The 27069-nt window shown below is 42.7% G+C and overlaps 1 protein-coding gene across 1 annotated transcript in view; it reads left to right on the forward strand.

The window, feature by feature from the left end:
- LOC137301263 (NF-kappa-B inhibitor delta-like) overlaps positions 1 to 4749 on the forward strand; it is a 107311-nt gene extending 102562 nt beyond the window's left edge. The window contains exons 11-12 of the mRNA XM_067970722.1: positions 2969 to 3133; positions 4631 to 4749. Of these exons, the coding sequence (XP_067826823.1) occupies positions 2969 to 3133; positions 4631 to 4696 (231 nt within the window). The 3' untranslated portion in view covers positions 4697 to 4749. The remainder of the gene's footprint in view (positions 1 to 2968; positions 3134 to 4630) is intronic.
- The last annotated feature ends 22320 nt before the right edge of the window (positions 4750 to 27069 follow it).

Here is a 27069-nt window from a genome sequence, read left to right on the forward strand (position 1 = left end):
GAAACAAAGTAATTTTTCTGGTGTTTTATTGCAATTATTTCAGCGATTTTAAAGGTTATCTTCTCACTGAGACTTGCACTTTATTTTCTGTTTCTTTGAATGCATTTTTATGGTCAGTATAAGTCACGTTAAAAATTGAAAAGCTTCCACAGTTACAGGTTCTAAAACATGCTGTGCCTAATGAGCATGATTGATAGTTAGATAGCTTGAAACATTAATATTCATATTTAGAACAGGAATATATGGTGTGAGTTCCTTCCTCAGTCCCTGATTGTTTGTGCTGATTTCCGCTTGTTTACGTTCCAGCTTATGTTAATGAGATTGTCAGGAAATTTGGGTGTAAATAGACATCAGCAAAATGGGCGCGTGAATACATGGATAACTTCCCGATTATGCCCCATGGGAATTTCCACCCCACAGTGTCTAAATGTGCATTGGAGTTAGAGCATAGTACAACACCCTTAGTGGCTGCTGAAAAACTTATCAAAGCCCAGGTACAGTAGGCATGAAAAAAAACAGAAGTGTAGAGCACACATCTTTGTAAACTGAGGAAGGGTAAGACCAGCAGGTTTGCATGGGGGGAGCAAAGTGAAGTGCTGGGAGCAGAGCAGGAGCTTGGGGAAAAGTTCTAAATATAGAGTCAGCGAGACCAAGGAAGTGAGACACTAAGAGCAAGAACAAAGACGTCAGAGCCTCAGAACAAGATGAAATAATGGTTATCTCTATCCTGGTGATGCAGAAGAAGATGAGCTCAGGTACCAAGGCATGGGTACAAAGTACAAGTCTTTGGGTAAAACCCTAAGCCAGAAAGTGCTGTTACAGTATTAGCTTTACTGATGGAATGGATCCCAAATGGTCGAATTTTTGTAATTCTAGATGAATTAAATAGGGCACCTGAGATTACAATCACATTTGAAAGGCTAGATTAGTATTACATTTTCTTGCATTCTGTATTGAGCAGATAGCGCCAATCACTGAATATCCAAGGAACATATTTTGTTTGTACAGGACCTGGCCTGCTTGTTAAATATATATCTCAGGATCTAATTGCTTTATCAAGGTCTGAGAAACAGAAAAATTTCCTGTGATGAAAATCCCCCACAGAGGAAAACAAAAACTCTTCAATATGAAGACTGAGTTGAAATTTGGTTGCTGAGAGTTGATCTGACTACCAAATTAATTCTGATTGAATCATACTCTTCACATTTAACTGCTTTTACCTGAGTTAATCCATCCATAGCACAGGGATGAAGCAACCAGGAGAAAATCATTTGTACCATGTAAAAAACTGTGAAATTTAGTTTGGGTGTGCATAGGTGTGTGGGTGTGTGTGAACAATTGATTAAGGGCTGTGCTAGTTAAAACACAGCTTGAGCATTTGGGATACTCTCTGAATAGATTTCACAGCTAATAAATTAAAAACTGAGTACCCATCGACTAAATGCTGGAAATTACTGTGTGATTTGTTTAAGTTGCCAGGCAATATTCTGCTGCTAAACATACCTTGGAGACCAAATGTCGGAGGACAGTATCATTTCTTTATTGGTGTTGGTGAAACCGAAAAATCATAAACTGATTCACTCTACTGACCAACCTCACATAAATTTATTTTTTTTTAAATTTAAAATCTATCAACTGTTAAAAATGCTCTAAAATAGGCTATTTTATAATATATAATTTATTTATTTTTGGAGGGGGGGTAATTGCCCACTAGCTCTGCGTCCTTACAGGAATTTGTACACTTGGGAACAGCAGGAGGGAAGGGCAGCATTCTGAATGAGTGTGTACAATTTCAAATTGCTGCCTGTGCTTCTAATTGAAGGTGTTAATAAAGAATTACTGTCCCATGTCCTAAAAGCTAACAATAAGCTAGATATTAAGTACTTGTTGGATTAAATTGACAATAATGGTGAGAATGATGGCTAATCCTACTCACCCATACCTAACAAGTTTTTTCTTGTAAGAGCAGTGTTGGCTGAAGTTATATACCTGCCTGTCACTACAGGTTAGCGTAAGTTTGGTTTAAATCCTGGAGCACATACGGTGATTTTCTTTTTGTTTCCCACTTGTCCTCTGCGTGTGCTGCCCTCTTCTTTACTCACACCACCCCTGGGCATGCAACTTGACGATTTCCCCTGAGGTGGCTGTCCCTTCAATTTTCCCTCGCCTTTATGGTGAAAGAACCTGTCCACCACTTGGCCCCTGTCCACTGTGGCATGACAGGGATCAGTGTTCACTGTAAGTGAGCCGTGAACCCTTGCCCCACACTTCCCTGGCATACTGCCTCAGAACTGTACTGCACAACACCTCCCTAGCAGGAGAGATGCTGACTCTCAATAAATGATTCATCGCAGAGCACGTGTGGACAAAATTCTTAATCTTTAAAGTACTGATTTAAAAGTACTTATCTACAGATCTATTTGTAGCCTGGAGTTTATGGTGTGCGATATTAACATATGAATGCTTAATATGTCCCTCTGACATGACTTTGTCTGCTATTTATTTTAAACAAGTTAATGCCTCAGTTAATATACCAGACCAAGTAATTGCATACGAATGCACTAAGCGTTCTTATACTAATATTGCACACTGTAATTGCTAGGTTTCTGAATTTAAATAGCTGGAATTCGAAACTAAGACTCCTTGGGAGGCCATTTTAACTTTTGGCGACAGTGGGCATTATGGGATTGGTCGTCCATTATACACCTCCCCCAATTTTCCTTAATGGAAAGGAAAATCAGGAGAGGTGTATAACAGGCAGCCAATCCCATATCGCCCATTTTACACTATCGCCAGAAATTAAAATTATCCACCTTGTTTTAGAGGGTGAATCTTAATCCTGGGGCACCTACTGACAAGAGGAGAAAAACACTTTAAGAAATGGACAAAACAGATTAAAAAGGCAAGGAAATGGTAATAAACAAAAAAAAGGCATAATCTCAACCATTTTCTTTCCACGTTCTGCTAGGCTCATGGTAACACAGCTTTACACATGGCCGCTGGTCTCCAAAATGAGAGAAATCAAGAGCGAATAATTAAACTGCTTTTGTGTCATGGAGCAGACCCAAGCATTCGAAACCTGGAGAATGACCAGCCCATTCATCTGGTGCAACCAGGAGAACAAGGAGATCGGGTGAGATAGAACAGCTGTGTGACCTCTTTGTTGGTGCTGGTCGTAATGTGTGTTTCTCTTCCTTTTTTAAGCCACTCTTACATTTCTTGCAATGATGACTGCTGTTCCATGCGGCCTCCCTATATCTATCCTTGAGTGTGTGAGCATTCCAGTGCAGCAAAGGTGTAGGTGGTGAATTTCTACAGGGGAATGTCCCGCTCATCCTTCTGTAACTTCAGCAGAAGAGCCACAGGAACCCCACTGTTCTTCCGAATTCACCCCCCCCCCCTCAGTTTCTGATGGCACTGTTGTTTTCTAGCGCACTTTGCAACATTTACGCGTCACGGCGCAAACTATTTTGGCAATGAGAAAGTGCACAGGAAAGAGGAAAGGTTGCCTCCCTACTTTGCAAGGTACCACCCCGAGGGAGCTGCCGCTCACAGTTTCGGCTTGTGCCAAGTGTTCTATGCCCCCGTAGTAATAATGGGGGTGCAATTCAACTTTGGCGGGGTGGTGGGGGGGGGGGGTGAAAAATGGGCTGTAGGGAATCGGCCGCCTGCTACACAACCCGCCTGATCTTCGGTGGAAAGGACAATCGGACAGGATGTATAATGGCTGCCCAATCCGCCACCGCCCGCTTTGCGGCCCCCGCCGAAGTTGAATTTTACCCCCAATATGTGCAAAGGTGAGTGCACTTGCCTTGCCACTGCTCCCAATAACCAGAAACTCTCTTCCTCATTTCCCCCCTCCCCAAATTCATAGATATAGCAGATTAGATTTACTTTCTGCACTACCTCTGTCCTCTGCTTTCACAACAGGGCTACAGACTGGGTGCTAGAAGGTGGGATTAGAATGGGCACCTGGTTGTTCTTCGAGCCGGCACGGACACGATGGGCCGAATGGCCCCTTTCTGAGCTGTATCTTTTCTATGGTTCTATGGGATACCCTTCCACTTTAAAGAGGGAAACTGTCCTCTGCCGCATCTCATGTAGCACGACCTCTAAATCTTCCTTGGTCAGTGGACGAGGCTACACAACATTTCTGCAGGCACACCTTTATAAAAGGTGCGCTTACACAAATTCTGGAAGCAGCAATCACTCCTTGTTGCAGAGACAAAACTATTTTGCCACATCAAAAATGCATCACCCCTTTAAGGGCAAGCAGCAAGCCTTTTAAGTACCGCTGCCTCGCCAGATTTCCTGCAACCCAGCCAATCGTGCTGCTCGCTAGGCTCCCTAAATCTGTCCTACATGTGCAGGGAACCTATTAAATTGAGCGAGATGGGCTAACCTTACAAAATTCAGTGAGCCCAGCCCTCCGTGTTGCCAGCACAGTTGCGTCTGGATCATAGGCTGGTCCAGACCCAATTTTGGTACCCTCGCCAAATTGATAGCAGCAGCACGCTGTAATATTGCTTTGCTTGTTATCTGACTGGTGCTAGAATGTATTTTTTAAACACTGTAGGTGAATTTAATCTATGACTTAGAGCTTATTGTGAACATGTTTATGGCTTTACAGATCAGGCATCTCTTGAAGAAAGGAAGAGTTGGCTCGGGGTCAAATCAGCGAAATGCTACATCCTAGGGATTTAGCCCAATCTGAACTCACATCAGTCCCACCACCTTCACTCCTGCGGAATGAACATGTACCTATATTAGGAACATTTTAATGTGCACTCATATGTCAAAGCTCAGGGCTTTAGCTACCAATGTACTTTAACACATCCCGTTGTCACATCTAATGAATTACTGGAACATCAGTCTAAACTTTACACTCACAGTGTTGGGCAAACTTAGGAGTAAGTTTTCTTCTAATGGGCTTTGTATTTCTACCATAATGCACCATGGGACTCATGATTCTTATTGTATTCAAAGAAAGAAAGAACTTGCATTTATATAGCGCCTTTGATGACCTCAGGACGTTCCAAAGTGCTTTACAGCCAATGAAGTACTTTTTATTCAGTTGCTAGAATGGGAACAGCACAGTTCAATGATGCACTGCATCAGATGAATATGTTTAATTATTAATGTTTTAGCCCAAATGCCCAGTAGAAAAGAAATATTTTGCACTGGTGCATATTAAGGTACAATATCTGACTGGTCAATTTTAGCTGTTCAGAATCCACCAATCGGGAATTGATTCAAAATTAGGAGTGTAATCAAATATGTTTTTGTTATATAAATACAATGATAAAATATTGATTAAAAATTCTCTAAGTTAACTGGTGTCATCCAGGGCATAATGGGACTCTACAGCAGGCCTTAGTGTCCTGGACTAGGGAGAGGGGGAAAATCATCCAGGATCCCCACTCCTGGCCATTATTATACGTCTCCTGGCAGAATCCACATGTGTGTAAATGCAATGTGTGGACAGGATCAGGCTCGGCTGTGATACTCCCCCCACTTCCCTCACCCCCCTCACCCATGGTGAACAACTGGACAACACTCACCATCAAAGTTTATTCATGAGGAAGAATGGTCACATGTTGAGGTACCAGAGGGCTGCTGGCAGTCCTAAAAACAGACCTACCCCACCATGCCCTCAGGAGAGGAGAGAAAATAGGAAAAAAGAGAACCTCCAAACATTCATTCATGAAGACTGCATCCATTTAACATCTGAAAGTTATACGGTTTACTCTTAATTCAAAGTTGGTTAATTTGAAATATGGGATAATTCTATTTTTTTGAACAACTTCTTGATGTTGCAATTTTATTTACATTGGTTAACTTAAATTACTAGATGGTTTACATTTTTTTGATGCAGAAAAATAACTTTGAATTATCAGGAGTTGACGACAATGGACTCCTTCAGCATTGAAAGAGTTAATAGTTATTTAACAGATTTCTGAAAATTTGTGAGCTAGTTTAGGTCAGTTTCTAATTGCATTAACGTCCTGGTTTATATTAGTTCCTAGTAATAGTAAAAGCAACTGTGGCACCTTTGCAGAAATGTACCAACCACTGTAGCAACCCCATGACTATACGTACAAAGTAAATTGCTAGGGTTCTACCTCATCTGCCTATTAACCCCTGTTTACGAAGGTTTAATTATCTAAATTTGCAGAACAATAAATTCTTCTTTAAGGAATTAACAAATTTACCAGCAGGGTAATTAATCTTGCTCATTTCCTAAGATCTTGTATCTATCGTTAAACTGTTATCTTACTGTCCCAGTCTAGTTATTAAGCCTGACTGCTCGTTTAGTTTCCCTTGATAAAATAAGTAAGCCAAAAGAAAGTTTTTTGATCTCTTTCCAGAGAACAGAGAAGTCAGTGGCTATTTGTAAATGGTTGGGAGACTCAATTTTATCACCTTTTTTCCATTCGTTGATCCTTGGCAGTTCTACCATCCTCTGTAGTTTTCAGTTCTCTCTTTTGCCTTGTTTTATACGATAGCATTCCCACTTCCAAGCTTCATTCTCCTTCACAGGAGAGTGCTGAAGTAAGTTTACTGAAAAGAACATACCGGGCTACTGAAATGACACAGCAAAGTTTGAATCTTTCACATTCGTAGCAGGCCTGAAACAGATATGGTAAAATGCCACTTATTCCAACTGCCCTGAGATCTGAGAGATTCCGAACAATATTTGAGGTTTCAGAACGTGACAGGTTCAGTATTCCTGCCACTGTCTTTATTATTATTAATCTTATTGATCTTTCAGCAGAAAGACCAACAAGTGTCAAATATTTAAAACCAGAAATTTCTGGCTTGCAAGACAGAATTTCTTGATACAGTGTCAGCTGTGGTTCAGCTGCCTCCAGAGACTTGAGCACAACATCTAGACACTTCAATGTGGTACTGAAGGAATGCCACACTGTCAGAAGTGCCATCTTTCGCATGAGGCTTTAAACAGAGGTCCCATCTGCTCTCTCAGATAGACATAAAAGATCCCATGGCACTATTTCGAAGAAGAGCAAGGGAGTTCTCCCCAGTGTGCTGGCCAACATTTATCCCTCAACCAATATTACCAAAACAGATTATCTGGTCATTATCTCATTGCTGTTTGTGGGACCTTGCTGTGTGCAAATTGGCTACTGCGTTTCCTACATTACAACAGTGATTACACTTCAACAGTATTTCATTGGCTGTAAAGTGCTTTGGAACATCCTGAGGTCATGAAAGGCGCTAGATAAATGCAAGTCTTTCTTCTTAAGGGACCTTTAATTTACAACACTCCCAAACTACACTGATTGAAATATTATTTGTTTATATTCTTAGGTCAAATGAAATACTAAAAAGCTACAAGATCCTGAGTAATTACTGTAATCTAACAGCTTCAAAAAGGTATCATCCCCACCTTTACGAATTTGTATTAGCCAATGGGCCAATAGATATGCCTCTGTTTAATGTGGTGTGTTGACAGAGTGCAATGCTACAGTCCTGTGAGATCCTCCGGTCACTTTCAAAATATTGATTATAGATCCCCCAATAACTTAACAAGTACGTCCAATGACTAGCTGCTCCATACAGACCAGGAGGTCCCAGTACAATCCCTAGCAAATCTTAGCTCAGTGTAGGAGCTGTACAATTGCTGTCAGTACAACTGTGTTAGGGAGAGGAAAATCAGCCAGGAATCATTCTCCTGACCACTGTCCAGCACCCACTGTTGGGTAAGGTCAGAATTGAGCTCAGCTGTGATGCCTTCCCCATTTAAATAAGCTGCCGACACTCATTGCTAAGACTCAGACCTGAAGAACATGGGTGAGAAGCTGAAGGTTGGCAGAACCATAGCCCAGCAAGGAATCAACACCTTCAGAAGAGATGGGGAGAAAATTAGCTGAGCAAAGTTGATGAGAGAAAAAATGAACCGCTATATTTAGTCCCCACCACCCCGCACCTCACCCCGCAGCGTGACGGGCACAGATCTCCTGCAACCGATAGGGTGACCAGGTAATCTGTTCAGAGGTTATGCTGCCCTTGGTCTGGTCTCCAGGAAGTGTGCAACAATATCCCAGCACTGCTTCTATCTCTGATTCCTTCCCTCTCCCCCACCGTGAGGGCATCCATGACACTCACAGTAGAAAAACTCAGATCAGGATCCTAATGACACAGCGAACTGAACCCATGACCCTACTGCCATAGAACTCCGCCATTAAGTTTAGCTTTAAAAATAGGGATTAAAGGAACACTCCATGATAATATTTTTGTTATTGAGAAAATAAAGGTGAAGGGCCATAGGGCAGATCACCACCAAGGTTGACTAGATTAAATGAAATGAAGTAAATCAGAAAATCATGCTATATGGTGTCATTTCCTACAAAGTCATAGCTGTAATTACTTTTATGATTTTGTTGATTGTTGCCTAAAACAAAATTCTAAAAGCTTACGCATGGCTGGCCTCCAATTGGAGCAGCCATATTTGTAGCATTCCCCAGGCCTGCGAATGGCGTAGTAACAGTTGCAAAAATGCATGAGTTGCATCAGGATGCATTCGGATCCAGATGTGGATACTTTTATAAGGAATGCATAAGGCTAAGGCCATTACACAGCCTCATTCTTGATTATTCTCTAAGTTCTGTGAATATCATCTTTGCATTTGGGAATTTTCAAATAGCATAAGTTTTCCTGGTTCATGAATTCTATTGAATGCTAGACTCTACCTGAGGACAATGCTCCATCAATATTGATGGCACAGATAAGTTCGGCTGGGTGCTTACCAAGAAATTTACTGTAGTTCTTTGTCAGCACATGTTCAGTAACATCTTAAAGCATCCTTATCAATGGCAATAGTGTTCCAAATTCAACATTCTCCCATTGGTACCCAAATGTATTACCCATAAATCGTGATATTTTGCAACAACTACAGAGATTATAGCCCAGAAAATACTTTTGGTGCTATTAGCGAACAAATGCTTAACACTGCCATATGGCATTCCTCTCTATAGTCTTTTACTAAAATAAATTTAAATATTTTGCTAAAAAGATTGACAAAGAACTTTGTCTGCCAATAACACAACCATAATTTTTACCTTTATACCAGCAATATTTATCAGCATTATTAGTCACTGTACTGACTTGGGGGCGATTTCAGGGTCATTTCCAAGATTTGAAATAGCGTAAGAGGAGAGCACAATCCAAACCAAAAAGACATTGGGAGGATGCAAGTTCCCCTCATCTACTTAGTAGTTGCCCATGAACATTGTGTTTTGAATTAAAAGAGCAGGCTTCATACGGGAAATTATTATCTTACCGCTTTCTACCTTAAACTCCGGTTTTCAGTTTGTCTGCATTATTTTTGTTTGTTATTTATACATGAGCCTATATTATCTTCAGCTTGGGACATTATCTTGTTACCATTTTGTCTCTTTCTAGCACTGTATCTGGGGATTCATTGCTGGGGGCAGAAACCCTCCATCCACACACAAATCTGTGATTTTATGATATGTGGACCAGGTCAAAGCAGGACATTACTTTATTTATCATTTCTGTGAAATGAACTGTTGATTGCCATGCAATCTGATAGATATTTGTATTTTTGTATAAATCAGATTTGATTACACTGTATCAGTGTGGCTAGGTTGTTTCACTTGCCTGCATTTTGCTTTAGGACATTACGCATTTCAGCTTCAAAAGAACACAAGTGTCACTACAAAACGCTTGGTGTACTTTGTCATTCGTTAGAACAGCATAATGGTAAAGAATAAATCATCTTTCGCATTATATGCAGCAACATCACTCTTAGGTCAGGTACAGGACGGATTAGTTACGATCGAAAACCCGAGTTCACCCCAGTTCATAATAATGTATCACAATGCAAAATTTGGAAGGCCTTCCCTTTTTCGAACATGCATTCTTTCAGCTCCATGTTTTGTTTCATGGAGATATATGCTACAGATTTGTGTTCAATTTCAAGTAGCTTGATCCTGCTAGAACTTATTTTATGAATATCCCTTACAATAGGTTTAAGGAAAAGATTGGGAAGGACTTTATTCCAACTTTTTGAAGTGGGTCCCAGTCTGTGCCAACAGTTGGAAATAAGATCCAGGAACTTGAAAACAACTGTTCTGATTTGGGTTTGAAGATGTCACTATAATCCTCAACAGGGCGAATGAACTTTGTGGTGAAATAACTTTGGCCAGACTCAGTTGAGTTCCTAGTAGATATGGGCACACAGCATAAAACGAGCCCTAATTGGTCACTAATCGGCTCACTCGAAGGGGGGAAATTTACTATATTCACTATCTTGTATTTTAAGCGTGCGTTTACAATTTCACTACAATTAACAAACAAAGAAAACCATCCATCTAAATTGGCAATCTCAATGAGTGTGGGAAATAGAAAAATATCACACTGGTATAGTAACGGACACACTTCTGAAGTCAGCATTGAGGTACATAGTTGGTGTAGAGTAGGGGGAGCTTTTCTCTATCTAACCCTTGCTATACTTGATCTGGGAATGCTGGATGCCGACCTCTGATCCCAGAATTATAATGTGTTTTGTTATCCAGCAATAACATTCCTCACTATTATCAGCATGAAATTCACAAAGGAAAATTAACCTGTAGATTTTGGCCTTTACAGTCATCTTACATTAGTGAATGTCTCTTCACTCTGTCCCAAATTTGGGATCCCTCCGACAACATTTGCAACCTTTTGTGTGTTAACCTCTGCTTGCTTTTTAAGTTTTGATTGATGTTTGACTTGATATTACAAATCTAATCTGGCACTCACTGCTCTTGGATTTGGCCTATCACAATGCTTTTTGTATTTATTCCTATTTTCTGATGAAATTATTTCTATCACAAAAAGGTTTGTTATTTTTTGGGTAATAGGAAATAGTTTGAACTTGATTTTGTTATTCTTTTTTTAGAATATCATTTTATTGTGTATCCACAATGTAACATTTTGCTGGTTTAACTGGCTTTTCTATGTGTATGCATTTTGATAATAGTGCATAATAAATCTCATCATAACATCAAAGAATTCGGTGTGTACTGACTCATATTGTTGCATTTTAATTTATCTTGCATCTTTCCTGCACTTCAAATTACTTTATAAACTAGACCAAATGTACAGCCAGTGAAGTTAATAATAGCTCTAGGGGCAATGCTATACATCGAAATGCACAGGTATTTTTTTTGTAGGTAGGTGCTCCCCTAACTAGTGCCTCCCATTATATGCAACTACTCCAGTCAAGATAGCGGACCATGCGGCCTGCTGCCAAGTCTACATCAATGCCAGCCTTAGCCAACTATCAGGAGATACATGAGAGTGGCCCAGTGATGAGTCCCCATCTCCTTTTCTGATTAGACTGCACTTTGAGGACTGTGTCCAGTTCTGGTCACCAAAACACAAGGTAGACATTCAGATGCTAGAGATAGTGCAGAGAAAAGCCATGACACTGATCCCTAATGCCAAATGTCTGAGTTATGAGGAAATTGCAGCTCATTCAAGACCTCGAGCTAAATATTGGGAAGACTGAAGCCGTTGTCTTTGGCTGCTGCAATGAACTCCGTACCCTTGCTACCGATTCCATCCCACCTCCTCCGCCACCGTCTCAGGCTAAATCAGACTCTTTACAACCTCGGCACTCCATTCAACCACAGCTTCTGACCCCATATCCTCTCCATCACAAAGACCATCTACTTCCACCTTTTTCATTATTAGTATTTTATCATTTTTTTCCAACAGATTATATTAAATAAAGAATATGCAGAAATATACAAACTCATGAAGGCAGTAATGCAACATAAGCCATGCTGACATTTTTGCTGTCCTGGGTCAAAGGTGAGAGAATTTGAAGACCAAATTAGGATGGAGGGAGGATGGCCAGGAACACAATGCCAAACCATTCACAGAAATAGTACAATACATGATCCCTGCCACAGTACTGAAACAGCCCTAATCAAAGTAACAAATGACATCCTATGTGACTGTGATGATGGTAAACTATCCCTCCTCATCCTTCTCGACCTGTCTGCAGCCTTTGACACGGTTGACCACACCATCCTCCTCCAACGCCTCTCCTCCATCGTCCAGCTGGGTGGGACTGCGCTCGCCTGGTTCCATTCTTATCTATCCAGTCGTAGCCAGAGAATCATCTGCAATGGCTTTTCTTCCAGCTCCCGCACCGTTACCTCTGGAGTTCCCCAAGGATCTATCCTTGGCCCTCTCCTATTTCTCATCTACGTGCTGCCCCTCGGCGACATCATCCAAAAACACGACGTCAGATTCCACTTGTACGCTGATGATACCTACCTCACAACCATCTCCCTCGACCCCTCCACTGTCTTTCATTTGTCACACTGCTTGTCCGACATCCAGTACTGGATGAGCAAAAATTTCCTCCAACTAAATATTGGGAAGACCAAAGCCATTGTCTTTGGTCCCCGCCGCAAACTCCGTTCCCTAGTCACCGACTCCATCCCTCTCTCTGGCCACTGTCTGAGGCTGAACCAGACCACTCGCAGCCTTGGTGTCCTATTTGACCCCGAGATGAGCTTCTGACCACAAATACGCTCCATCACCAAGACCGCCTACTTCCATCTCCATAACATCGCCCGTCTCCGCCCCTGTCTCAGCTCATGTGTTGCTGAAACCCTCATCCATCCTTTATTACCTCTAAACTGGACTATTCCAATGCTCTCCTGGCTGGCCTCCCATGTTCCACCCTCCATAAACTTGAGCTCATCCAAAACTCTGCTGCCCGTATCCTAACTTGAACCAAGTCCCATTCTCCCATCACCCCTGTGCTCGCTGACCTACATTGACTCCCGGTCCGGGAACACCTCGATTTTAAAATTCTCATCCTCCATGGCCTCGCCCCTCCCTATCTCTGTAACCTCATCCAGCCCTACAACCCTCCGAGATCTCTGCGCTCCTCCAATTCTTGCCTTTGCACATCCCCGATTTTAATCGCTCCACCATTGGCAGCTGTGCCTTCAGCTGTCTAGGCCCTAAGCTCTGGAATTCCCTCCCTAAACCTCTCTACCTCTCTCTCCTCCTTTAAGACGCTCCTTAAAACCTACCTCTTTGACCAAGCTTTCACCTGTCGTAATACCTCCTTACATGGCTCGGTATTAAATTTTGTTTGATAACGCTCCTGTGAAGCACCTTGGGACATTTTACTACGTTAAAGGCGCCATATAAATGAAAGCTGTTGTTGTTCTTGTTGTTGTTCTTGTTCTTGTTGTTGTTGTTGTAAGGAAGACAGAATGAGCCTGAGATGAAGAAATCGGGGGTTTTAACAAAAGCTTGGTTAAAAAGATGGGTTTAGAGGTTTTTAAAGAAGGAAAAAGAGATAGCGAGGTTTAGAATGGAAGTGCCAGTGTAGTACTTTAGCAACTGAAGGTTCCGCCATCAATGGTGGGGTAAAAGAAGGAAAGATAAACAAAAGGCCACAGTCAGAGGAAAGGAGCGATTGGAGAGGGGTAGAATGGGCTGCAGGAGATAGCAGTGATAGGCTAAAGGTGCTCATTTCAACTGGGGTGGGAAAATTGGAGTCAAATACCTTTAGAGCCAGTCAAACTGTAACTGACACATAGATCCTGTAGTTAGTCTCAGTACCAATACTAAACTTTCATTAACAAGAATAAATGCTGCAAATATGTCACTGTGACACCACGGTATTAAGATAGACTTCTACATATTAATGAAAATCTGTTCCAATTTTCTCCCAGCTCCTCTATGGTAACCCCTCTCTCTCAGGAAGATGGGATTATCCAACTATAGACATCGTCATCAACCTCCATCAACATTGTCATTTATATACTTTAATTAACTTATTAAAGAGAGACATTTCAGTGCCGTGAGAAGAGATTCAATGTGGACAGTTATTGATTTTGCCCCGAATACACAACAGTGTAAAGATAAACCCTGCCTCCTCAAGAGAAACCCCAAGAATGAATGCCAGCCAGGATTTAAAGTAGGATTCAGTGTTTGAATGTTGAGAATCCTGGATAGCCTACATCTCCATTATTTTATGTTTGCCATAGTTAAAATATGTCTGGATTTCAAATGACATTCCTAACATTACAGAATTCCAGATAAAGTAATTAAAGATTTTCATGGCTCCACCATTGGTGACCATGCCTTCAGCTGCCTAGGCCCTAAGGTCTAGAATTCCATCCCTAAACCTCTCTACTGCTCTCTCCTCCTTTAAGACGCTCCTTAAAACCTACCTCTTTGACCAAGCTTTCGGTCACCTGTCCGAATATTTCCTTATGTGGCTCAGTGTCAAATTCTGTTTGATAACGCTTCTGTGAAGCGCCTTGGGACATTTTACTACATTAAAGGCGCTATATAAATGCAAGTTGTTGTTGAAATACAAGTTGAAAGAATCTGCGACGATCTTAAGATAAGCAGGATTCAGATCACCAAAATTCAGAAAATCTGTGTGAAGCCTTCATGGCATTTTGTGCTGCCTTTGTGTCAAGGAATTTCACTTTCCTCAAGTCTCTCTTCTTCATATAATTTACCAGCTTTTTATAACTTAAATCTGGCACCAACTAATCACTATTTTTTTGCTTGATCTCATCTTCTGCTTTAAACATCTCAACCTTGGTCATGTCCTTCATCACAGCCCTTTGACCTTCGCTTAGGTTCCCCAATTTAAGAAAGAAAATCACCTGCATTTCTATGCATTTTTGTGCAGATTACAGGACGTACAGCATTAATGTGATTACTGATTGCATGAAAATCAGCCAGTTAAAACATCTACTTTTTAAGAAAACTGAAGAACTCTGACTTTAACTCAGAGAAATTTGGATTTTCCTGAAAATCATAACAAGTTCAGGAGAGAAGGGGTTCATATTTGCGTGCTCTTTGGTTCTAGTTAGCCAAGTGAATGGGGTAGTTGGATTGTGGGAGAAAGCCACAGTGTACCTGCGTAGAATAATAACAGGAAAGGGAGTGGGAGCTTCTGCAAGTATATACAGGAGGTAAACAGGAGCGATGTGGTGAGAAAGGTGCAGTGTTGTAACACCTGATTGCACTGTACGACTTTTGTGTTCTAATGATCGTGCCTTCCTTTTAACTGTAGATTCAAACCGAACTTTGAAGTTTATGCTATGTACTGTTGATGCAACCACAAAAATGATTCATTGCTGTTTCCACAACATTAGTGAACGCTCACGAGGTGGGGCCGATTCGTTAGCCGTTACTGCCACAGTTGCACCAGTTCAATGGGTACAATGGTGCAGAGAATGAGGTAGAGATCTGTAGCGCTAGGTTTCTGCACCTTTCTGACATGAAGCAGCATACAGACAGAGTAGGCAGTGAGCAGTATATGGAATGATGTTTAATGGGCCAGTAATAAATCAAATTAAGCAGTTTTTAGGCCATTTAAGGCCCATTTTTGATCATTGTTTTTTGTGCTGACATTTCCATTCTCACAAGAAATTTGTGCCAATTGATTTTGGTCCGGGTACTATTACTGGTATCAATGGGTTTCCCAATGGGAATCTCCCCTCTGATGTTTTTGGTAGAATAGGTGGACCAACAAAGGAATACTAGCAGCTCAAGCCGCACAAGAGATGCTCTGTGCCCACACAGCAGTATCCACATATCCACATCTTAAAACAGGGATGAACATACATAAGAACATAAGAAATAGGAGCAGGAGTAGGCCAATCGGCCCCTCGAGCCTGCTCCGCCATTCAATAAGATCATGGCTGATCTGATCCTAACCTCAAATCTAAATTCATGTCCAATTTCCTGCCCGCTCCCCGTAACCCCTAATTCCCTTTACTTCTAGGAAACTGTCTATTTCTGTTTTAAATTTATTTAATGATGTAGCTTCCACAGCTTCCTGGGGCAGCAAATTTCACAGACCTACCACCTTCTGAGTGAAGAAGTTTCTCCTCATCTCAGTTTTGAAAGAGCAGCCCCTTATTCTAAGATTATGCCCCCTAGTTCTAGTTTCACCCATCCTTGGGAACATCCTTACCGCATCCACCCGATCAAGCCCCTTCACAATCTTATATGTTTCAATAAGATCGCCTCTCATTCTTCTGAACTCCTGAACTTCTGAACTGAATGAGTAGAGTTCCAATCTACTCGATCTCTCCTCATATGTCCGCCCCCTCATCCCCGGGATTAACCGAGTGAACCTTCTTTGTACTGCCTCGAGAGCAAGTATGTCTTTTCTTAAGTATGGAGACCAAAACTGTATGCAGTATCCCAGGTGCGGTCTCACCAATACCTTATATAACTGCAGCAATACCTCCCTGTTTTTATATTCTATCCCCCTAGCAATAAAAGCCAATATTCCGTTGGCCTTCTTGATCACCTGCTGAACCTGCATACTAACTTTTTGATTTTCTTGCACTAGGACCCCCAGATCCCTTTGTACTGCAGTACTTTCCAGTTTCTCGCCATTAAGATAATAACTTGATCTCTGATTTTTCCTGTCAAAGTGCATAACCTCACATTTTCCAATATTGTATTGCATCTGCCAAATCTCCACCCACTCACCCAGCCTGTCTATATCCCCTTGTAGGTTTTTTATGTCCTCCTCACTCTCTACTTTCCCTCCCATCTTTGTATCATCTGCAAACTTTGATATGTTACACTCGGTCCCCTCCTCCAAATCGTTAATATAGATTGTAAAGAGTTGGGGACCCAGCATCGACCCCTGCGGAACACCACTGGCTACTGGTTGCCAGTCCGAGAATGAACCATTTATCCCAACTCTCTGCTTCCTGTTAGATAACCAATCCTCCACCCATGCCAGAATATTACCCCCAATCCAGTGATTCTTTATCTTGAGCAATAATCTTTTATGTGGCACCTTGTCGAATGCCTTCTGGAAGTCTAAATACACTACGTCCACTGGTTCCCCTTTATCCACCCTGTACGTTATGTCCTCAAAGAACTCAAGCAAATTTGTCAGACATGACTTCCCCTTCGTAAAGCCAAGCTGACTTTGTCCTATTAAATTATGTTTATCCAAATGTTCCACTACTGTCTCCTCAATAATAGACTCCAAAATTTTACCCACCACAGATGTTAGGCTAACTGGTCTATAATTTCCAGCCTTCTGCCTACTACCCTTTTTAAATAAGGGTGTTACATTAGTAGTTTTCCAATCTGCCGGGACCTTTGCCGAGTCCAGAGAATTTTGGAAAATTATTACCAAAGGATCAACAATCCCTACTGCCACTTCCCTCCAGACCCTAGGATGTCAGCCATCAGGTCCAGGGGATTTATCCGCCTTGAGTCCCATTCATTTACTGAGTACCAATTCCTTAGTGATTTTAATCGTATTTAGCTCCTCCCCCCCAGAGCCCCCTGTTTGTCCAGTGTTGGGATATTCTTAGTGTCCTCTACCGTAAAGACTGAAACAAAATATTTGTTCAGCATTTTTGCCATCTCCATGTTTCCCACCATTAATTTCCCGGTCTCATTCTCTAAGGGACCTACGTTTGCCTTAGCCACCCTTTTTCTTTTTATATAACTGTAGAAACTCTTGCTATCTGTTTTTATATTTTTTGCTAATTTATTTTCATAATCTATCTTCCCTTTCTTAATCAATCCTTTCGTTACTTTTTGCTGTCTTTTGAAGACTTCCCAATCTTCTATCCTCCCACTAAGTTTGGCTACCTTATATGTCCTTGTTTTTAGTCAGATACTATCCTTAATTTCTTTACTTAGCCATGGATGGCTGTCATTTCTTTTACACCCTTTTTTCCTCAGTGGAATATATTTTTTTTGAAAGTTGTAAAATAACTGCTTAAATGAACACCACTGCTCATGTACCGTCTTACCCTTTAATCTATTTTCCCAGTCCACTTTAATCAATTCCGCTCTCATACCATCATAGTCTCCTTTATTCAGGCTCAGTACGCTTGTTTGAGAACCAACCTTCTCACCCTCTAATTGGATATGGAATGTAACCATGTTATGGTCACTCATTCCAAGGGGATCCTTAACTAGGACATTATTAATTAATACCTTGTTTTGGCAGATGATCATTACATGCAGAGTCTCCAACTCTAAAGGTAGGTTGTGACAGCAGGCCTTATGACATTCCTGAGCCCGAATGGCTGTTTCCAATGGGCTCTATACGGAGACCCATATTGGGAGATAAAGATGATGCTCCTGGGTGGCCCTCTTCTTGTTAAATGGCCACTCTTCCTTGCTGCTCTTACTCCAACAGCCATATCCTAAAATGGGAACTAGGTCCCACTACCTTAAACAAAAAAAAATGATGGCACTCTATGGACAGCCAGCAGTCTCACTCTGCCACCGACACCCGACTTTCTCATAATCCTAAAATAGAGCTATAACCTATCATTCCATCTCTCCATGTTTATTCTACCACTGCAAGTCTCCCAAACTTCTAATAAGGAAACCACCACTGTACCTGCCACCGCCATTCCACCAACTACAAATGTTATATTTCACTCTAACATCGAATGGACTTTTCACATGGTATATACTGTTGCCATGACATTTATTTTACAGAAATCTAATTTGTGACTGTCAAACTAACTCTTTCTACCACAGTGCCTCCCCTTCCTAACAGTGGGCATCTTTTGTGCTCAACTAACCAATCTGGTGCTACGTCTAATTCCTGACCCAGAGACAGGGACCAGGCAGGAGGATAGCAGCAGCTGATTACTTGTGTTAGGCTGCAGGGTCCAAGTTGGTTCTTGATCTCTATGAGCTCAAGCACCAAATGGGCCAGATTCAGGCTACTACTCTCCTGTTGCTACAGGGACTGCCTGGCTCTGCCTGCCTTAACTTCTGTGCAGTCGGTGGGGGAGGGAAAGGGAGGCTGTGGAAGTGGTATGATCTAGAGAGACTACACCAACAACCATTGGCAGCTCTGACCTGGCCCTTCTACCTGCCTCTATTCCAATCTAATCTGTGGATCTAAGGGTTCGCAGACCTCATGGCTGGAGAGACATTTTTGTTAGGCAAGGGTATTAAGGGTTACGGAGCCAAGGCCACTAGATGGAGTTAAGATACAGATCAGTCATGATCTAACTGAATGGCAGAACAGGCTCAGGGGGCTGAATGGCCTACTCCTGTTCCCAAGTTCCTACGTTTCCCATGTTCCTAAAGGCAGACATAATTTCTCTCCTAGTTTGAGCAACCTCTTCTGTAAGCCTGTTCATTGAGGAGGCCAGAGTGCAGATGAAGGCATGTATTGTAGCAGTTTGAGCTGCATGAGAGAACCTAAAGCTGGCAACAGGGCCTCAACTGTGAGGGGCTGCATAGCAGATATCACTGGAAATGTAACCTGTTCCAAGGCCGACAGTTACATGCAGTAGCAGCTAACACGTGCAGGATCCAGACTACTCTGTACTTGTCACCATGTTGCGGAAGTTGCGAGGCACATTTCCCAGCGACTGCAACATTTCGTCATGCTAGAAAAGCATTCATCTTTTCAAAGCAGGGCCATGGAGATCAGGGTCCATTGCCTGCTCTCAAACAAAGGGTTGCTTCCTGCTGTCTCAGTGGAGGGCTTGGCTTCTGCTTGCTATGCCATTCCCATGAAGACAGATAGGGGAACAACGGTGAAAAGAAACTTTCCTGAAGTATCTTTTCCAAACGATGGAACAAAGATGGACACTTTCTTTTTTCCATGGAATTTCAGGGATCTGAAAGATGATTAGGAGGGAAGAGCAGTGTCCAATGGACCCGTCCTTGGAACAAGCTCCCTTGCTTCACCATCTCCTGCCTCCTTATTCAAGTTTCTGCTCTGAAGTTGGATGGCCTTACCTCAAACTGTTAGACTTCATGCAGAGTGGCAATTTTTCCCTCCGGTGACTGTCATTTGTCTCCTGTTGTCCACCAACTTCTTCTGCCAAAACATAAAAGAGACCTTGATTATTTTGAGCAAAATAGCCGAGGAGTGGAAGGAGGCAAAGGCTGCAGTCTAGAACTTGCAGGTGCAAATGCTGTTGGATGAGGTTGCTGGCTGCATTTCTCCCTTGCTTGTACTTGTCAGGAGCCAGGCGGACTATCATCAGTGAACTGGTCTTAAATGGTCATTGGTCTGATGGTGACCCCAATTTAATAAAGAGGACATAATAGTTTGGGAGGGTGCCTGTTTTATGGAGTGACATGGTGATGCTGGAATTTCAACAATGTAAGTATGTAAATCCATGCGCCAAGTTTCTTATGGGGAGGGCTCGAGGGGATGCAAGAACATTCTCCAACATGAAAGAAGGGAAAACCAGAGAAAAGGTCAGCCCTGGCTGCTCTTATGTATCTCCTGAGAGCCAAGCTATATTGGCAAAGATCTGACAGCAGCTCATTTGCCCACCTACTCAGCTAAGGATTGTGCATGGCAAAGGTGGACAACAGGAAAAAGGAGGAAAATAGCTGAATAAGTGGGATTCTTACCTTCTCACATAAACAAATCATTAATTTAATGTTTCTACTCTTGTTAAACATTGGGAAGCCATTGTCTTTAGCCCACACGCTCCCCCCTCTCCCCGAACTCCGTTCCCTCACCACCAATTCCATCCTCCTCCCCGGCCACTCTCTTAGGTTGAACTAGACTGTTCGCAATCTTGCCATCCCATTTGACACCAAGCTGAGACTCCGGCCCCCTATCCTCTACATCACAAAGACCGCCTGGTCAGCTTCCATGTGTACAGTGACCCAACAATGAGTTCTCAACCCCATATCCTCGCTAAGACAAAGACCGCTTACTTCCACTTCCACAACATTGCCCCTGCCTCAGCTCATCTGCTGCTGAAACCTTCATCCATGCCTTTGTTATCTCCAGAATCGACTATTCCAATGCTGTCCTGGCCGACCTCCCATTCTCCACCCTCCATAAACTTGAGCTCATCCAAAACTCTGCTGCCCGTATCCTAACCTGCACCAAGTCTTACTCATCCATTACCCCTGTGCTCGCTCCTGGCCCACCAATGCCTCCAATTTAAAATTCTCATCCTTGTGTTCAAATCCCTACATGGCCTCATTCCTCCCAATTTCTGTAACCTCCTCCAGCCCTACAACCCCCTGAGAACTTTGTATTCCTCCAACCTTGGCTTCTTACGCATCCCCCACTTCCTTCGCCCCACCATTGGCAGCCATGCCTTCAGCCATCCAGGCTCTAACCGTTGGAATTCCCTCCCCAAATCTCTCCGCCTCTCCATCTCTCTCTCTTCCTTCAAGACCCTCCTTAAAACCCGCATCTTTGACCAAGTTTTTAGTCACGCTTTCTAATATCTGCTTCTTTGGTTTGATGTCAATTTATGTCTGATTACACTTCTGTGAAGTGCATAAGGGCGTTTCCTACATTAAATGCACTATATAAATGCAGATTGCTGTTGTTGTCTGTCCATTAGTTGCGAAATGTAATACTGAGTTTCCATTAATCTAACTTTATCATTCATGTTCTCAACTTTGACTTAAATTGGTGATAATCCTTCGCCAGGGGCAGCTTTGCAAGGCCCTACGTAGCAGACACTATGGGGTCCATTGGGAGATGGTAGTGTAGTGGTTATGTTACTGGACTAGTAATCCAGATACCTCAACTAATAATCCAGAGAATGTAAATTCAAATCCCACCATGGTAGTTTTTAAAAAGCTGATATCAGTAAAAACCCAATAAGATCACTAACGTCCTTTAGGGAAGGAAACCAGCTGTCCTTATCCAGTCTGGCCTATATGTGACTCCAGTCCCACACTAACAATGATTGACTCTTAATTGCCCTCTGAAGTGGCCTTGCAAGGCACTCAGTTATACAACCACCTTCTCAGGGCAACTGGGAATGGGCAATAAATGCCAGCCTTGCCAGTACTGCCCACATCCAAAGAATGAATGAAATGAGCCTATTTAGCAAACGTAATACTTTCATATGCAAAGTTTTCTATATATATTATGCCATGACTGAATCCAACTCCACATGGACTAATTTAGCTAAGCTCTTTGCCCAGTCTAAAACTGGACAGGTACTGGGTAGGGCCAGGGTCGTACCTTTTAAGAGTTGTTCCAAGGCAGACTTGTTAAATTTTTATGTGGTTCAACTTGAATTGGGTGTACATTTATTTCAGTACAGTCTCTATCAATATTTTCTCGCAACTGGCTATTTGCCAGTTCTTTGTTTAAATGCTGCAGGCTTCGATGCAGTACCTGGCTTCTTATTATTGCTTAGTATTTTTATCCAATATTTTGTATTAGCTTCTCTATATATTCGAAGGCAGGTCCCATGGTTCAGTTAATAGTGTTAGCATCTTTCTCTGTTTAGAATTTTTATATTTATTTTGCTGATTTGATGCTGTCGTTTCAGCTCAGCCCCTGTCCCAGCTCTGAAGCTAACTGGCCAGAGGTCAGATGAATTTGCTTTGTCTCCAGACTCAGACTCCAGGTCTAGATTGGGAGTTGGGCAGCACTGGCCATAGGTTCCAGATTTCTTGTGCCAATGAATGCATTTCCACTTCTTGGTGGTCTTAGGTTTCACAAGCTCATTGCATTTATCCTTGGACTGATACCACAGCTGCTCATGCTTCTTGGTCCTGATTTAGACACTTTCTTAAGCCGCTCAATATCACAATCACTCAAAGCCACTCCCTCATTGAAGTTCCTAATATTTCACCATCTCCCAGGCTGGTGCTTGCTGAGACAGAACTAGATCTTAAGACCCTGATTAATTTGCAGCTGCGGGATAAGGATGAATTGAACCAATTTTGATACTTGACCATAAACCCTGCTGCTCACAGTGACTAACTCTCTGCTGCTTGTTCATACTCACCCGGTGTGAGGGACTGTTAAACATCACTGCTGTTGAGCTCTCAAGAGATATGAGGCAGTTTTTGGTTGGGACACGAGCTGTCAGGTCCACCGCATGAAAGCTTTTCAGGATGTGTATGTGCCGATGAGGTTGCAAGTGAAAGGCAAGAGAAGACTCCACAGTAATGTGAATGAAGAAAAAAAACTGGAGGAACCAACTAGTACAGGGACTCCATAAAGCACAGGCCCCAGGGAGGGTGCAGAGGAGATTTACCAGAATGATACCAGGGATGAAGAACTTCAGCTAAGTGGAGAGACTAGAGAAACTGGGATTGTTCTCCTTAGAACAGAGAAGGTTGAGGGTGGATTTAAGAGAGATGTTCAAAATTATGAGGGGATTTGCTGGAGTAAATAAGGAGAAACTGTTACCACTGGCAGGAGGGTCAGTAACCAGAGGACATAGATTAAGGTAATTGGCAAAAGAGCCAGAGTGACTGACCATACAACATGGATGGAAGCATTTTTGCTTTATTAATCACTGAAGCTTAGCATAGCCTTGTAATATATTTTTTATTTTCTACGTTTGTAAAAAGAATGTTTATTTTCGAAATATAAAAATGAACGTTTAGTGGTTTGCCAGTTCTACACAATCGCAAGTGCTTTATTCCGGAGTGGCACGACAACATACAAACTAAACAGATGAAGATCAAACAATCCAGGCATACAATCTGAAAAGTAGCTTCTCCATGCAAATTAAACAAACGGAATGACACATAGTAGAACATTAGACTAAGGTTCAGGAATGATTTGAATAATAGCTACTCCCTTAAGATTCAGGAATGCGAGTTTTAGGCGTGTTTGGCAACCTGTGAGCAGACAGTGGTGGAAGCAGATTGAATAATAGCTTTCAAAAGGGAATTGGATGAATACTTGAAGTGGAAAAATTTGCAGGGCTCTGGGGAAAGAGCAGGGGAGTGGGACTAATTGGATAGCTCTTTCAAAGAGCCGGCACTGGGCACAATGGGCCAAATGGCCTCCTTCTGTGCTGTATCATTCTAAGATTCTATGATTCTAAGCAATCCATTCACTCAATAACACAACAGGAAACATGGAGCTGTGTCATCTCTATTTCACTAAACCTTAGGCTTTCAGCTGGAATGTTAAAATGTGTCGAAGGAATTGGTTGCAACAAAGTATTGGATTGTTGCCCCTTCACCAATGGAAATTAGGTTAACTAATCAAGCACAAACAGGGGTGCAGATATCTCCTCTTCTTACCAGCCCTTTCCAAAGCAAAATGAATTTGAGGATTTTGTTCGATGCCTAGGTGCCACGCGTCCTCATTAATTTGTCAATCTACACTTAAATATGATGTGGAGATGCCGGTGATGGACTGGGGTTGACAATTGTAAACAATTTTACAACACCAAGTTATAGTCCAACAATTTTATTTTAAAATCCACAAGCTTTCGGAGGCTTCCTCCTTCCTCAGGTGAATGTGGAAATTAAATCCTCGAACCTATCGCATTTATAAATCACAGAACAATGCCTGGTGATTACAGAAAGTCTTTTCAACTGCCCGTTGCCAAGGCAACCAAAGTGTTCAGACAGATAGGTGTTACCTACAGGGCCACCGAATATACAAATGGCCAGAACTAAAAAAACAGATGATGTGGAGATGCCAATTAAAAAAACAGAGCGAGAGAGGCAGAAACATCCTGAAGGAAAAGACACCAATTGACCCGTTATATTAAAAACAGATAACATTTGTTCGCTGGTGGGGTAACGTGTAGCGTGACATGAACCCAAGATCCCAGTTGAGGCCGTCCTCATGGGTGCGGAACTTGGCTATCAATTTCTGCTCGACGATTTTGCGTTGTCGAGTGTCTCGAAGGCCGCCTTGGAGTACGCTTACCCGAAGGTTGGTGGCTGAATGTCCTTGACTGCTGAAGTGTTCCCTGACTGGGAGGGAACCCTCCTGTCTGGCGATTGTTGCACGGTGTCCGTTCATCCGTTGTCGCAGCGTTTGCATGGTCTCGCCAATGTACCATGCTCTGGGGCATCCTTTCCTGCAACGTATGAGGTAGACAACGTTGGCCGAGTCACAGGAGTATGAACCATGCACCTGGTGGGTGGTGTCGCGGACACCTAGTACCCACGGACCAGTTGAACCAGGAACACTTCTCACCACGATGGACGTCTCGGCACTCTACACCAGTATCCCCCACGATGACGGCATCGCTGCAACAGCATCAATATTCAACACCAACAACAGCCAATCTCCAGACGCCATCCTACAACTCATCCGCTTCATCCTGGATCACAATGTCTTCACCTTCGATAACCAGTTCTTTACCCAAACACACGGAACAGCCATGGGGACCAAATTCGCACCCCAATACGCCAACATTTTCATGCACAAGTTCGAGCAGGACTTCTTCACTGCACAGGACCTCCAACCAACGCTATACACCAGATACATCAACAACATTTTCTTTCTATGGACCCACGGCGAAGAATCACTAAAGAGACTACACGATAACATTAACAAGTTCCATCCCACCATCAAGCTCACCATGGACCATTCCTCAGAATCAGTTTCTTTCTTGGACACACGAATCTCCATCAAAGACGGGCACCTCAGCACCTCACTCTACCGCAAGCCCACGGACAACCTCACGATGCTCCACTTTTCCAGCTTCCACCCTAACCACGTCAAAGAGGCCATCGCCTAAGGACAGGCCCTACGAATACACAGGGTCTGCTCAGACGAGGAGGAACGCGATGGACACCTACAGACGCTGAAAGACACCCTAGTAAGAACGGGATATGACACTCGACTCATCGATCGACAGTTCCGACGGGCCACAGCGAAAAATAGCATAGACCTCCTCAGAAGACTAACACGGGACGCAACCAACAGAGTACCCTTCGTCATCCAGTACTTCCCCGGAGCGGAGTAACTACGCCATGTTCTCCGCAGCCTTCAACATGTCATCAATGACGACGAACACCTCGCTATGGCCATCCCCACACCTCCACTACTTGCCTTTAAACAGCCACCCAACCTCAAACAAACCATCGTTCGCAGCAAATTACCCAGCTTTCAGGAGAACAGCGTCCACGACACCACACAACCCTGCCACGGTAACCTCTGCAAGACATGCCAGATCATCGACACAGATACCACCATCACACGAGAGGACACCACCCACCAGGTGCACGGTTCATACTCCTGTGACTCGGCCAACGTTGTCTACCTCATACGTTGCAGGAAAGGATGCCCCAGAGCATGGTACATTGGCGAGACCATGCAAACGCTGCGACAACGGATGAACGGACACCGCGCAACAATCGCCAGACAGGAGGGTTCCCTCCCAGTCGGGGAACACTTCAGCAGTCAAGGACATGCAGCCACCGACCTTCGGGTAAGCGTACTCCAAGGCGGCCTTCGAGACACTCGACAATGCAAAATCGTCGAGCAGAAATTGATAGCCAAGTTCCGCACCCATGAGGACGGCCTCAACCGGGATCTTGGGTTCCTGTCACGCTACACGTTACCCCACCAGCGAACAAATGTTATCCGTTTTTAATATAACGGGTCAATTGCTGTCTTTTCCTTCCGGATGTTTCTGTCTCTCTCGCTCTGTTTTTTTAATTGGCATCTCCACATCATCTGTTTTTTTAGTTCTGGCCATTTGTATATTCGGTGGCCCTGTAGGTAACACCTATCTGTCTGAACACTTTGGTTGCCTTGGCAACGGGCAGTTGAAAAGACTTTCTGTAATCACCAGGCATTGTTCTGTGATTTATAAATGCGATAGGTTCGAGGATTTCATTTCCACATTCACTTAAGGAGGAAGCCTCCGAAAGCTTGTGGATTTTAAAATAAAATTGTTGGACTATAACTTGGTGTTGTAAAATTGTTTACAATTACACTTAAATGGGTCAAGACGTTGAACCCTATAAGTGTGTGAGAAAAGACTAGAAAAGTTTGGTCTCTTCTGTCTCAAAAGGAGATGAGAGAGGGGCCTGGAGAGCTTTATTGATAGTAAATTATATAGAAAATATATCCAGAGCAATACTCTAAGGCAGTGTTGCCCAATTCATTAGCTTCTAGCCACATGTGGGTAATTGAGAATCCAGGTGTGGTTAATTGCATTTTTGATTATTAACTAATAAATGAGTAATAGACACCATAATTGAATATATGATCTTAGTACTAATATTCACACGGCGTATGCAAGTGTACTTTAACCTTTTTGTGCATTTGTTGGTAAAATGGTACGGTGATGAGCAGATTCTGTGAGTGTTTTTTGATTG

This window comes from Heptranchias perlo, chromosome 33 (genome assembly GCF_035084215.1).
Source record: "Heptranchias perlo isolate sHepPer1 chromosome 33, sHepPer1.hap1, whole genome shotgun sequence".
Lineage (NCBI taxonomy): Eukaryota > Metazoa > Chordata > Chondrichthyes > Hexanchiformes > Hexanchidae > Heptranchias > Heptranchias perlo.